The 15,561-nt window shown below is 37.0% G+C and overlaps 1 protein-coding gene across 1 annotated transcript in view; it reads right to left on the reverse strand.

Moving 5' to 3' along the window:
* Window positions 1-604: 604 nt before the first annotated feature.
* PLCL1 (phospholipase C like 1 (inactive)) overlaps window positions 605-15,561 on the reverse strand; it is a 234,921-nt gene continuing 219,964 nt past the window's right edge. The window contains exon 6 of the mRNA XM_026696842.2: window positions 605-3,967. Within this exon, the coding sequence (XP_026552627.2) occupies window positions 3,785-3,967 (183 nt within the window). The 3' untranslated portion in view covers window positions 605-3,784. The remainder of the gene's footprint in view (window positions 3,968-15,561) is intronic.

Genomic DNA, 15,561 nt, shown 5'->3' on the forward strand with positions numbered 1-15,561 from the left:
TTCATTCACTACTCATAAACACAAACAGATTCGTAAAATTTCTACTAGATGGTTTATGAAAAGTGATATATTTATATTATATACAGGCCATTCTCAACATACATCCACAATTGAAGGCAGAACTTCCATTGCTAGATGATGCAAGTGTAAAGTGAATCATAAGTGATTTTAGGACCTTTTCCTGTGGTCATTAAAAAATCACAGTTAAATGAATCCAGAATTTAGAAGTCCTCTTGGAAGATTGCAAATTAATTCGATGTAATCTTGGGATGCTGCATAAATACACACTGGTTGTCAAGCACATGACTATGGAGATGGCTATGACAGTTGCAAGTGTGAAGATTGGTCATAAATCACTGTTTTCAACACCCTCATAACTTTGAATGTGATGGATCCTTGGTGCTCTCTGAGCTTGGTAATTTTCTTACAGATATTTCCTCACTCAAACTAGGTAAAATCATCAGTACAAATATTCTCCTTTATTGATAACTTTGAACAGATGTTAAATGAATGATTCTAAGTCAAGGACCTGCTATATCATTTTATATGACAGTGGAGGCTTAATTCTAAATGAATGTTATATCAATGGATAGTAATCTTTTACTGGTTTTTTAAACAATTTTTATTGTCTTGAAAACTGGCCAGAGTTGTGGTTACAGTATGGGTGGTTATATAAAGTCTTTGAAATAAACATAATAATAAATAAACTCAGTTTTAAACATTGGTCATTTCCCCCCCAATCTTTATTCTTTCAGAAATGTGCAACATGAACATTGTAGTGTTTTTAAGAAATTACAAAAAAATAATTTAATGTATGTAATAGTTTTAGACAAACTTTCAACAATTGGTTTTTTGTTATATTGAGAAAAGTCAGCACATTTGCTAATCAAATTAATTAAAAGGTAGCTTTTCAAAATAAAAGCAATGCTTCAAATAAATACAGTCTCTCATATTCATAGAACTCTTGCTTTTAACTGAGGAAATGCAAATACAGTAGTGGCCAAAATTGTGGGAACCTTTTGGGAAAAGTGTATTTTTGAGGTTTGATGGCTAATGACACCACTTTTTTTGGAGTAGTACCATATATCAATGGAAAGATAATTTAATCAAGAATATAATGCAACAAAGTTTGTTCAATTATTTGTATTCTATGAAAAGTTATAGCCAAATACCCAGAAAAAGGAAGCATAACTTGCTTAGGTTGATATTAAGTAGCATTCCTTCATCTGATTGTAGCCAATGAGCATGAGTGTTTAAGAGAGCCAATCAGCTATCATCTTGGTTTGGCAATGAGTCAATCAGATCACAATAGGATTCAGTTATTGATGTCATGTATTGAAGCTGGGAGGAGGACATTTGTCAGTGTGTTATGTGATCGCTATCAAGTTGGTTGGTTTTTTTGCGTTCTTTCATTTAGTGAGCTTGTACAATGTAATAAAATTAAAGTAATGGTGCAAAGAGTTGACTGGTCACCCAGAAAGAGATCTAAAATAGTATTATTAAGTAAACAAGACTACAATTATAAAGAAATTAGAAGAAAAATTGGTGGAAACTTAATCAAAGGTGGCATTTTAAAGTTTTTGAAGAGGTATAAGGAGACTCAGTCACTACAAAACCACACAGGTAAAGGCAGGAAAAGGTGCACAACAGCAACTGATGATAGAAGAATTAAGAGACTGTGCCTACATAACAGAAGAAAATCATCTAGGTTTATACAAGATGAAATGGTGCAATGCAATGTGAAGTTGAGTGCAAGGGCTGTTCAGCGCAGACTGCAGGAATTTGACCTAAAATCTAGAATTCCATGAAAAAAGCCACTTTTATCTCTCAGAAAAAGGTTGAAAAGACTTAACCGGGCTAAAGCCCATGTTACCTGGACAGAGAAGCAATGGGACAGTGTTATTTGGAGTGATGAGACCAAGATCTCTCTGTGTGGTAGTGATGGCATAAAATATGTAAGGAGACATTTTTCCCAAAAGGTTTCCACAAATTTGATCACTACTGTATATACTGAAGCTTTGAGAAATCTGAAATACACAACCATTACTAAAGTATTTGAGCCAGGCACTGTGAAGGATGCTAACAAGGAGGCATTTTCACTTGTCTCCCAGCTTTACTAGAGAATAAAACAACAGCAGAATTCAGATGTCTTCTTCTCAACATTTAATTTTTTTTTAATGGAACATGCTGAGAATTTATAATAACCATTCAGTTTTTTAAGCTCTTACTCTCTATGTTGCTTCACATTTCCAGCCTATCAAATCTCACTCACACAATGAAATTGATGTGACAAAAGTAAGATTTGGGCAAACAGGAAAGAACGATGGGGATCATCACCATGTGCCTGACTCACTAGAAGCACAGCTAGCAATTCACTCCTCTATGCTGCGTCACCCATGTGACTTAATTTTTAGCTTGGTGATATAAATGTTAAATATTGTATAACAACATCAATGCACCTAGTGCTCTGCTTAGAAACAGGATAGATATGATCATGTATGGAAGCTTCAATTCACCTACTCAGTTTGAATCTGCTTATCTCATGTTAATCAGTTCAGACTGGTTGCATTAATTTCTGCTGGAGTTGAAAAAAGAAGACTATTACGTGCCTATTGTAGCATTGTCTCTCATGATATATACTTCAAAGATGTGAAAGTATTCTCACAATAATGTAACCAAGGAAACACAGCAAATGTTGAAAAAAACTACCTAAGCATAAAGGCTCAACAATTGCATGATGGTGCTTAGAAAATGTGCAAGGTCTTGTAATTCACACTTTATGTCCCACAGTGAATCAAGAGGCTGCCATACCAAATGCTCTACCTGGTATGCAAAGCTGGAAAAGGAACTTCTGTGAATTAAGTGCATGCTTTGGCATCAATCGTGAGATGGACCTTTGCTCATGCGACCTGTGCAGATTTGTCTAAATGAATGAAAAATCAAAATTAAGGTATCTTTTATAAACATCAATTGTTTATATTACTTTTGTTCAGCTAGTGGCAGTGAGAAATATTTCAGCATTATTAAATTATCTTTGTGTGTTCTGTTCCATTCTACAAATTTGCAATTCACAAGCAAAGTCCAGAATCATTTTGTCCAGACCTACAGCATGTTTTGTAGAGCTCAGACTGAACCCCAGCCACCTATCTGAGCTAAAAAGGGACCAATTTCTTTCACTAATAGGTATTATATTAATGCATTTCAAATCGTGATTAGCAAAAGTCAATGGAATGTACATCAGAAATCCTACTGACTTCCATTAAAAAAGAGAAAGTGTTTAATAATTTATTAACTTAATTTAATGAAAAAGTTAATAATTTATTCTTCTATGTTCCTTTATTAATTCACACTAATAAAAGACTTGAGTTATTTTTCTGTCTTTGTTTCTTTTGCTGGTAAAACCTATATTACAGACTTGAAAAATCACACTGTCAAAAGCTGGTAGAGCAAAGTATAAACCCAAAGAGTGAAGTATTACCTCTCCCTCTCCACATAGCTCTTCAGAATTACAAAATAATAAATAGGGAAAAGGGCAATAAAGTAATTCATGGAAAATGTTAAAGGATCTCCCCACACAAAACTGGAAATTAGTAGAACGTCATTACCAGAGAGTTTAAATGTAGGCAGATGACAGCAGTAAAACATTGGCACTATGAGAATTTTAATACTTCCGATGCCCTGTAGAGGATGCTAGTGTGATCCTTCTTTCTTTCTCTCTCTCTTTTTTTAATGTGTTAAAAAAATAATTTTGGACTATTGAAATATATGACACCGTTGGCTTTGTTCAGAGCCTGGCATTCTCGCTGCTTGTCTCTTTTTTTTCGATTGGCTCAGGACCTCGCTTAGCCTTGGCATCCGAGTTCCCACTTCCACTTTTGCTCAGTCCACGTGATAAACAAGCCAGCTGGATCTGCTTCATATTTTCTATGGCTTCATTTTTGGCGTTCCTCAGTAGATCCCCTTGTCCCTAAGAATACACAAGAAATATAGGGAAACAAAGTAAAATGCAAAGCCATGAACAATAAAGGTTTCATATCTGGCTTTCCTTCCCTTGCAGTGACAATGTTTTGGATAGAGAACAAAGTGGTTCTGTATGCATCTGATCTGAGGTCTGCTTTGAGAGGCAGCTGCTTCATGATAAGCAGTTCCTTTTGAGCTGACACCAGGGTCTTCCCAGGCCAGGATGAAGCTGGGCGGGTAACTTAATCTCTGATTTAGCATATCAGTCACCCAGAACCTCTGGGAACCACTACAACAGAGGTCTCCAAATGTGGCAACTTTAAGACTTGTGGACTTCAACTCCCACAAGTCTTAAAGTTGCCAAGTTTGGGGATCCCTGCACTACAGGGATGACAACGGATCTTTACATTCTTTGGAAACAGCACTGCTAGCTGCCAGGATAGCTTGGTTTTGGTGGGAAATTGTGCTGACAGCAGATTTTAATAAAATCTCTTGAACCAATCAAGAAATAGTTCAAAGTACTGAATGGCTAATTGAGCTAGCATCTCTGTTCTAGTAATGTTTTCACAGGTCAGTTAGAGAGGTATCTGAACTGAACCTGTTGACAGAAAAACAGCTTTGGTTTGCATTCCTTTTCTATTTATTTCGTCTCTAAGCTACTGAATTTCTAATAATAATTTGGGGAGACTGGTGCATATACACAATAGTTTGTTCTGATAGCATATTCTGATGGATAGCTATCAGGGCCTAAGCTTGTCTAGTAAATCATAGTACAGAAAAGAAATCATGGTGGAATCATACAGTCACATGGGGAACATGGCAATATCTCTCATTATTGTAAGGACACCAAGAGGTACAATGTTCATGAGGAAAAACCTAAGTAGGACAGGGTTTCCACCTTGTAGAGGCCCTTTGTACATACCAATATCCATGAACACTGTGTCCATATAAGGCCTTGGGAAAGGAGCAGAGCTGTGCCATGAGCTTGGCATGGATGTGCAGCCAATTGAGGCAACTCTGCAAACTCTTTAGGCAAGCTTGGACTGCTTGAGGGAAACCAGATGCATCTTTTCACCCATATTCCTTTCTGTGCTATGTATTATTCTGAAGTCATATTCACTGAAGTACCAAGTAGCTAGTTAGCAAACACACATACTGAAAATAATGGTGAATCTGTAAAGGTAGCCCTCAATTTACAACCACAACTGAGCCCAAAATTTCCATTGCTAAGTTGCTCCATTTTGCAACCTTTCTCTCCACAGTTAAGTGAATCACTGGAGTTGTTAAGTTAGTAACAAGGTTGTTAAGTGAATCTGGCTTCCCCATTGACTTTGCATGTCAGAAGGTCACCAAAAGTGATCACATGATCCCAGGACACTGCAAATGTCATAAATACATGCCAATGGCCAAGTGGCCAAATTTTGATCACATGACCATGAGGATGCTACAACTGTTGTAAATGTAAAAAGAAATATTCATAAGTTTTTTTTTCAGGGCCATTGTAACTTCTAATGGTCATTAAATGAACAGTTGTAAGCTGAAGATTACCTGTAGTTCAAAACCAGAAAAACAGGGAGCAAGTTATGTATTGGTATTGGTTTGGAGGGAAAATCATATCATTTGAAATTCCAAAATTCAGGGGGGAAATCATGTCAGCAGACGGTTTGTAAGCATCTTCACAGACAGAAAATTTATTCTTAAAAGAGTTCTCAATACCTTACAGCAAGCCTGTCAAACTGGCGGCCCATGGGCTAGATACGGCTTGCACATACCATGCCCACCTAGGTTCCACAAAGGCAAAAAACATCCTAGTATGTCACAATATGGACTGTGATATGATTGGGTTTGACACCCCTGCCTTACAGGATCAGAAGATGAAGCTGAAAAGGACTTTTAATAAACCTTACTAAAGTGTAATGAAGAAATTTTTAACATGCAATATTCACAAATATATATGTAAAATGACCATTGAATATCAAACCTAAAACATTTCTCTCTGAAAACATTCCTCATATTCATAATGTGTGAACTGATACATCTTTAAACATCTTGAAAAAATAAATTATCATGATATTTCTTCCAGTGCAAATCTCTGTTTTCTACTCTCCGTTCATTCTCAATTGCCCCCCATATGCAATTTGGTATGGGAGGATAATCTATGATTTAATCTACTGACACATGCCAAGTAATTTTGCATTCACTATAGTATTTCACCCATCCTGGTAAACAACTGTAGAGAGACAATGGTAGCTGGCAAGGTACAGCACCAGTCAACAATGTTTGGGAACAAAAGCATCTGGGAACACCAGTGTCAATGAGAATTGCATCACAAAATGACAACATCTGTGATAATTCAACCATTCTGCTGAATGACTTAATGACACAATAGAGCCTTTGTTCAACTTGAGGTCTTGGTAGGATCACTACATCAACCTTTTGCATCTGACTCTTAGAGTAGTTTTACAATGTGAATGTCAAAATTGCTTCGTAAGCCCTATAGAAATAGGAGTACAGAAATTACACAAAACCTGCAAATACTTTCCAGAAGAGTAATTGGATCAATCTCTTGCACTAAAAACAAGAGCGCTGCAGAATACTGAAGATTAATCCATTTATCATTATATTAACTTTTGTGAATTTTATGCATTCAGTATACTACGTTATGGTCTTTGAAAGCTTATGCCAGGATAAACACTAATCTTTAAAAAACCATAAAACTGATTTCTTTAGTTAGATTTTAAAAAACAACAACATAATCCTCAGAGAATAGAGGGAACATCATATACACATATGAACAATTGATTATAATTTTTGAAATTTAGGTTTCTCTTCCGGTCAGAATGACTCTCTAGCATATCATTTTTTCCAGTGCTGCCAACCACAGAGTGTGTCATGAGATTACCTGAGAAACATATGTGAAACTAACTGACAATTATGCTTGCCAATCTTTCATGCTTTCCTATGTGGAACATAGCAAAATAGCATGGATAGACAGATGGAATGGATTACATATGAAATAGACTATATTTATTTATTATATTTATTTATATGTTGGTCAAGGACAACACTAACAAGAAGAAATGTTCCATCTTTGCTTTGAGCACTATAATATTAGTACAGCTATACTTTTTGGAACAAATTTAAAATGTAGTACAATTTTTATATTGGGACAAAAGGCATTTATTTTTCTGTAATCTGTAATACTTAGAGTGATGTTTATAGTCAGGATCTGCGTCGGTGTCTGCTGAAATGTAAAACATTATGTAGAGCAGGGTAATACAGATTAATTTTTAATTTATTCTGTGCAAGGCAGACACATCTGAACTCTGTTTTGTGTTTCCATTAAACTCTATTCCTGTCTTCTTTTTTCAGAATTGCACTGCATTGCAAAGGGGTATAGCAGTTGTTTTCATACAGAGGGAGAAAAGAGGAAAGAGCAAGCTCAGATAATGTGTAGAAAAGGTGAGTATAGAATTCAGTAATAGACAGGTCTGTCCTCAAGTCCTCGCACTTGTGCCACTATTGGTTGCATCAATCACAGCATTCTGAGGATTGAGGAAGATCTTTTATTTAATGGTTCCCTCCATCACACTGTTTTTCATTCTCTGCTCTTGACAGTATTCTTCTAACCCAGCCTAGTAATTGGTAACATCAACTTTTATATACCTACCTCAACTTACAACAATCAACTGCCTTTAGGAATGACCAACTTCATGTTCACGATCATCCTTTCCTTTGAATAAAACCATCTCCAGATAATGGTTTGAACTTTTGTAAGAATGCTCTCAGATCTAGGCTTATCATCCTATTTTGATTTATGAGTACTTTAAAAAAAGTCATTTCTAAGAAATTAGGCATGCTTTTCCATAATATAAAACTCTAATTGTATTGTTATTGTATACAATAGCATAATGAGATATTCTGTTGAAGAACAAAAGAAGGAACAGCTAATTTCTGGACTTTTCATTATACTATATTATAGGAAAATGGAGTTAGATTTTTCTGATTCTTGTTCTAGTTCAGACATCAAAACAAATTGGCCTATATCTTTGGACTCCTTGATAATTTACTGAGTCTCCAAATTAGATTAGATAGTGTGATTCTAGTCACTAGGCTGAAGCTGAAGCAGGCACATAAGCAGGGTGGGCAAAGACCAGGTAAGGGACCCTTAGGGTAAGTAGTTAAGAAGGAACCAAGCTATTAAGGAAACAAAGAAAAAAGTATCACCAAAAACAGACAAAAGAAATTGGGCCTGAGCACATAGGAAACCCCTCCCCCAGTATCTTCAAGAATTACCAGACATAAGAATCAACAAAGGAAGGACTTTGGGGGAAAAATGGGGTCCTGAAGCCTGCCCACTTTTTGAGTCATCCTTGGATCCAGACTTGTGGCTTCTGTCCTTCTGACTAGTGCCCGCCAGCCTAGTTGAGAAGGATGTGGGTAAGTGTATGTTTGTGTGCATGTACATGTACATGCGTGCATATGAGACAGCAAATGGATATATTGCAACCAGTAAACTTTTGCTGTTATTTTAAATTCAATGGATTCTGTGTATTCTAAAGAATCAGTTGTGCTTCAGTGTTTGGTTGAAAGCAGTTTGAATGTGGCTATTTTCCAGGATTGTGAGGGTGTGAATAAGTGACCATAAACCAAACTTACCAGCATGTGTAACAACACTCTCAACACACTAATTTTGAAGGGAATATCAGTTAATATTCTAATTCTCAGATAAATCTTGTTTCGGAATGTGTGTGTGTGCTTTATTATAGATTTGCCAGAATAGTCACCCTACCTTATGAAAGTCTCTTGAGCGTCCTTTCCCCACAAATCACAAATACGAAAAAATGTTCCTCAAAGCTCATGAAAGAAAGTCAGAAGGTTTGCAATGTTACCAGTCTCTTTCCACTGCCCTTGTCCATGAACAAGCAGTTCTAGACACAAGTTAGCTCCCAAATATTCCCATTCTCCTTTCTCTCTTTTTAGTAACAGTATGACATCAACAAAAGGAACGGAGAAAAGATTCCCCTTTGTCTCTGTTTCCCTCTCCCACCTGCCCCAAATATTTAACAAGCCATGGTATCCTATGCTGAGGAGATAATGATGCAGGATATTCCTTCCCACAGTTTTGACTTGTTACATCATTAACATCAATTTATTTATATTGCAGCTCATGTGCATTTTCTTTTACATGTTCCTTATAGTGTATTCACCTTTAAAAAAGAAAAAAGAAACCCTCACTTGCTTCATATGAACAAGATGAGACTGCAAAGAACAGTTCTGAGAAGCACCGCCCAGGAGAATGAATGGCAAACCAGGTCCCTTGTGACAAGACGGTCAGACTGCTAGAAAGAATCTGCAAGTAAACATTTCTGTGCCCATACGGTTGTTCAGAAGCCATCTGCTGGCAATGAAAAATAGGTTCTGAACAAAAGCCATTTAAAGAAAAATGCTGATGAAATTATATCAATACCTTAAACAAAATTAAACCTAGAAACAAAGCAGTGCCAAATCGTTCTTGGAAAACCAGTCAGGTGCTGCAATAAGCTGGGAGCACAGAATCACTTTCCTGGTCCACATATACAAATAGGCTTTGGAACAAAGGGAGGGAAAGCACATTTCTATTTTTTTGTCTTCTAACATTGCTGCTTACTTCCTTCTGTTACTACTGTTATCACTGACTCTAGAAATAAATATCAAATCAACACAGGAAAGGTCAGGTCAGCTTTTGGTGGGATGCCATGTAAGCCTGGAAGCTATTAATCAGGCCTTCCAGTAGACTATTAAAGAGCTTATCTGAAAGCAGAATGTGTTCCATAAGCATCTTCACAAAATGCTTTCTCCTTTACTTTCACAGAACTTTCTCTGAGATCAATGTACCTGGTAATGTAGAAAACTTTTGCACCATTTTTTGTTGAGTAAATACGGGGCTTTTTTTCCTAATAAGAGACAGATGATTATATAGCAATACCATCTGACTACATGAAGGCTGTGCCAAGGTCTTAATTTGTAGGTACTATCAACACGTAGAAAAACAATTAAAAGGGGGATGGGGGAATCCTGCCATCTTGGAGCCCACTCTCTCAAAACTAAATATGGATTTAGGTATGATTATTTCATTTCATTTCATCCAGCCATCCATTCATTCAGTTTGTATAGCTGCTCTTCTCAAACCTGTGACTGGGTGGCAAATAAATATAAAAACAATTGAAACAGTTAAGCAACACAAAAAAAGAAATTAAATAACAACCCAAAGCTATTATAATCCTTTTGGAATCAACCGAACTAAGAACACCCCAGACCTAAACACATAGCCAGTTCTAAAAGGCCAGAAGGGTTGGGGTCATCTTAATCTCTGGAGAGAAAATGGTCCAGAGCAGAGGAGCTACAGCAGAGAAAACACACCTCCTGGCAGATGGATTGGATGGGTAAAGGCAACTAGAAGAAAATGGTCTCTCAGGTAATTGCGTCCCAAGCCACGAAGGGCTTTAAAGGTGACAACCAACACCTTGACTTATACATGGAAACACACTGGCAACCAAGACAGCCCCTGAAGTGGTATTATTCCATGTGCCAAATAGCTGATACCATTTGCAGTTTGTACTGCTGCATTTTGTACCAGCTAAAGCTTCCAGATGTTCAAGGAGCAGCTCGTGTAGAGAGTATTGCAGTAGTCCAAATGGGAAGTCACAAATATTACATTACAACACCAACACATTGCCATTTTTGCAATATTGCTATTGTAATATTATCTCGTATTGCAAAGGCTGTAATGTCAATAAAATATGCTTATTCTGGCTCAGGTAAATATTGAAAGTAGGAGAACCAGGTAGAAGCACTAATTTGTAAATTTTTCAGATGGTTGCACCTGGATCATAGTACATATTTGATATTTTCTGCTGCCTGGGTTCCTGCAGGCATAGCATTACAGGCAATCTGTGAGATACACATGGAGAGAAGGAGAGAAATGACAACTCTGAAATTGGAAAAAGAAGAGAATTCGTTGCTTACATTTCTAGGTTCACTTATATCATGAAAATCATCCTATCCAGAGCTGCTTGGAAACTCATGATCACAAGTGTGTCCATGGGGGGTGGGGGGAGGGGTGCTTACATTGTCCACCTTGAAACAAGGGGTGAATGTTGAACTCTGGATTCTTTTCAATTTCAAAGCAAAATTTGTGGTAGAGGAAAGTTCTTGGCTCAATCCTCTCTCATTAATAAGGAAGCTTGCCAAATATTGTCAAGGGCATATCTTTAATGACAAAAGACTACAAATAAACAGCACAATGAAGAACAGGTCAGGGAGTTTCTTTACTAACTTGAAGATTGGGTTCTCAACTTCATAACCCTGTATAACCTTCTTCTAACAATTCCAACCAGTTTCCAGACAAGTGTTAGTAAGTCATTGTAATAAATACAAAGCTAGAGGAAATTCAATGGCTAATGAGATGAAGCCAATTTGTAATAAAGTGACATCAAGCTGGGAAAATACAATTCCATTCGGATAGACTACAGTTATTTCATGTGGAAAATTTGGGTTGGCGTTTAATTCTTGTGTGAAACAAGTAGTAACTAAGTGAAACCCAGAGGCATTTTCTTCAATCTGATCGCTTCCTGAACCTATGACTATCTTCTAGAGGAGAAGAGACTAGTGAGTAGGTTAGATCAGTCCTTCCTGGGAGCAAGGTTTCTAGGCCTGTTTTGTTTTGATGTAAATGATTTCAGCTTTTTCTCTTTTCTAAAAGTAAAACCTTCAGAGATCACCTCTGTCTCTCCTTCCAAGAAACACCAATTAGTAAAGGGAATGAAGAGAGGTTTTGCTGCTCTGCACTGCTCCCTGTCTTCTCCAGTGCACTTGGCCTAATTTAAAGGTAATTTTAAGTTGTCAAGGATACAAGCTCAGTTCATTGGAGATTCATGCATTGTTTTTATTGCAAAGTCTAATTCACGTTGAGAGCACTGTAATCCTTTGAGAAGTTGAGCTCTACCCAGCTCTTGTACAAATCCTCTTCAACACCTTAAGAGCTCAATAAAACAGCCTGCCTAGCAGGGCCTGTAGAAATAGCAGCTGTAAAACCAACGGCTTTTCTGCCCTGAGCTGCTTTGGTTTCACAATTCCTACCTACATAAATAATTTGCTCTGCCCATTTTCAAATGGGGAATCCACAGACATGGTCAGTTCCATAAGCCACAACCATTGAGCATCTCCGAGGGTCTGGTAATGATAATAAGCAATCTAAAATGAAGGGTTTATCCAGGATTAGAGATTAAAAATGAAAAATGTGGCAGGCTCTGGTTTAATTAAATCCTGTGATGATAGATAGCACCTAGGCAGGTTCCTTCGAGGAATGATTGATGAGATCTTGAGAGTGAGAGCAACGTTAAAGCTAACAGAATCTGCCAATATGAGGAAAGGGAAATAAGGAGGGGATACTAGCCCAAAACATTTTGCTGCATGAAACAAAATACACACCAAACCAAGAGTAATGTATACAAAATCAGCCAAGGGATTTGAAATGTGAGGCTAAAAACCTTGGAAAGAAAGAAAGAAAGAAAGAAAGAAAGAAAGAAAGAAAGAAAGAAAGAAAGAAAGAAAGAAAGAAAGAAAGAAAGAAAGAAAGAAAGAAAGAAAGAAAGAAAGAAAGAAAGATGCTTTCTTGGTAAAAGGACATGCTTCCCTGTAGAAGAGTGGGAAGCATGGCTACCATTGTAAAAAAATAAAATCTGTTTCTAATCAAGCATAACTTATAGTGGACTTATAGTACACAGACCCATTTGCAGTTTTCTTTGTAACAGGAAATCAGGTATTGCCAAAGCCTTCCCCATCTAGCTTACAGCCCTGAGATTTCTAGTGGCCCTCCACCTAATCCAGGGGTGTCAAACTCGCGGCATCACGTTATTGTCATGTGACGTATTGTGAATTTTCCCCCTTCGCTAAAATGAGCGTGGGCATGGCCAGCATGTGACTCATCCGGGCCATGAGTTTGACACCTATGATCTAAGCGCTTATCAACCCAACTCTGCTTAACTTCAAAGCCCAGACAAGGGCAAACAGGGGCAACCTGCAAAGGCTACATTTAGTGGAACATAAGGGGAAAAAGTAGCAGCTCTAGAGCACCCTTAAAATAGCAAAAATAAATTTTTAAAAGAATAAAAACAATACAAAATTTGAAAGAGAGAAGTAAGGAAAGTAAAGAGAAGCAATAAGTGAAAAATATGCAAAGAAAAAAATAGAGAAGAGAAAGATAAGGCAAGACAAAACAGGACAAAACTTTTTAAAAATTGCATTCTTCAGCAAATGCATTCTGCACTCTGATACTTAGCATATTCACTAGGAAATTATATCCTATTGATTTCAACACCTGTTGCTTCCAGGCTCTCACATAATACAGTACATTTTTCATTATGGTGATTTAAACACAATCACTCTATGTAAGGGGAGTAATAGAAGATACATATCATCCCAGAAATAAGATAAATCAGCAACAAAGCAATAAAATAAAAGTATACTAGCAGAGAAAAAAGTCCAGCTACATTTCTCTCTCACTCAGCCCGCTCCCCTCAGAGTTGATGTGGGAAAATAGGAGGAAGAAGGCTTGCTTGATATGTTTGCCACTTTCAGCTGTTTTTAAAAATAATAAAGGTGGGATACAAATAAATAAATACATTTCTAGCAGCAAATAATTTTATTCAATTATGAGAACAGAATAAATGTGGCTGTTTCTTAAGCTTAAACTTTTTTAGTTTCAGCTGTAGGGAACCAAGGATTCTCTTTATCCTATAAAGACCCCCCATAAAAACACAATCTCTATTCTTTTCCATCAGAGCTGTGCCAAAGTTTGTTTCTGATAGAATTTTTAGTGTGCCAGAAGTAGCAAATTGTTTAACATGGAGTGAAGAAACATTTTAATATATACTTGGGTTAATTTAGTTTTAATTGAAATGAAATTATATTTATTTTTGCCTGGTCCCTCTTACAATTTATATGGTAGCCCCTAACATAATCCTTGAAGACAGAAAGGCTATAGACTCATGATATAATTTGTCTTAAATTATAAAAATGAGGAATTTAAAGATTTATTATTTGGAGGAATTAAAAGATTTATTATTTTTCCTTTGGCCTTGTTTTACTTCAGTGTTCAACTCAGGACGGCAGGTCTGTGTGGCTCAATCTCAATCCCATCTTTTGCATAGAAATTATGGATTCAAGGCTGCTCTATCTATTGCATCATCTTTCAAGCTTTTGTTTTTCTCCAGACACCTTTCTGAAGCTAGATTCTTTTTAATTTCCTGTTTATTCTTGGCCTCTTTTTTTCCTACACTTTTGCTCAAAAAAATTTCCCATAGTGGCTTATTCTCAGGCTTATAATCTAAAAGGAATGAGACAAGATAAAAATGATAGGAAGGGAAAAGAAAAACTGTTTATTTTTACTAAAACATTGACTTGACAAATTATCCTTCTGAACGTTCTGGGGTCAAAGTTCTTGTTAAAAAATTGTTGTGGCTAACAAGGTTGGTATAGTCGCTTAGAAGGACACATGCTTCTACTAAAAGTATAGAACTCAATGTGATCTTTGATATTGTGTAAGATAACACAAGGTTATTTGCTACGATTGATTTGTCTCTCTAAAATACATAAAATGGAATTTACATTATTTGATGGGGAAAAAAGAGATCAAGCTCTAGCTAGAATAAAGTGTCTGAACAATCCAGCAAATCTTTTTTTTCTGTTTTCAAAACAATGGGAAAATAATAAGCAGCTGATGCAACTTCCTTTATTTTCTTCCTTGAGAGCTGGAAGGATTTGTTTTAGATCTGGCACATAGATAAAGGTTACATACTGAATGAAGTAGATGAGTGCAACACTATAGTGCTAACTATAACATTAGAAGAGCCTTACTTGATCAAATTTTAGATAGTCTTTGATTTAAGACCATTCATTCAGCGACCATTTGATATTAAAACAGCACCAAAAGTGGACCTACAACCCATGACTAAAGTTAAGGGCATTGCAATACTTCCATAGTCCTGTGATCAAAAATAGGGCAATACCTACAGGTATTGAATCACTACAAAGCTGCTGTAACTCTCCCTGCGATGCCGTTTTGCCATCCCGCATATTAGTATGCGGTGGCAGCAGTGCCAGGCCTGGAGCTGAAGTAGAGGTCCAGGGTTTCCAGCTGGCTGCCACTTCCTCCAGGCCTCTGCTTTAGCCCCAGTGCCACTGCAGCCATTGAGAAATGCTGCCTCCAGCCTCATACCATGGCCAGCGATGTCACACCATTCTGCAAAGCCCCCAATTGCCTCACCACTCTGAGCTTCACATGCCGCCATTCCCTTGTGGTACTCACAGTCCTTACTTGGGATTCCATCTACTTAATGACCCATAATTCTACTTATAATGGCAACTGGGAGAGCTGTAACTAAGCAAATCAGTCACGTGACATCTTGCTTAATTAATGCTTTACTTAGTTACCAACATTCCTATCCCAATTGTGGTCATAAGTCAAGGACTACCCTTAAAGGCTTATCTAGTTTACCATTCTTTTCCTTATTAGCCAATCCCTGCCAATGAGAATCTTACAAGACACTATAAATTCAA

Source organism: Pseudonaja textilis, chromosome 1 (genome assembly GCF_049901715.1).
Source record: "Pseudonaja textilis isolate UNSWEBS1 chromosome 1, rPseTex1.2, whole genome shotgun sequence".
Taxonomy (NCBI): domain Eukaryota; kingdom Metazoa; phylum Chordata; class Lepidosauria; order Squamata; family Elapidae; genus Pseudonaja; species Pseudonaja textilis.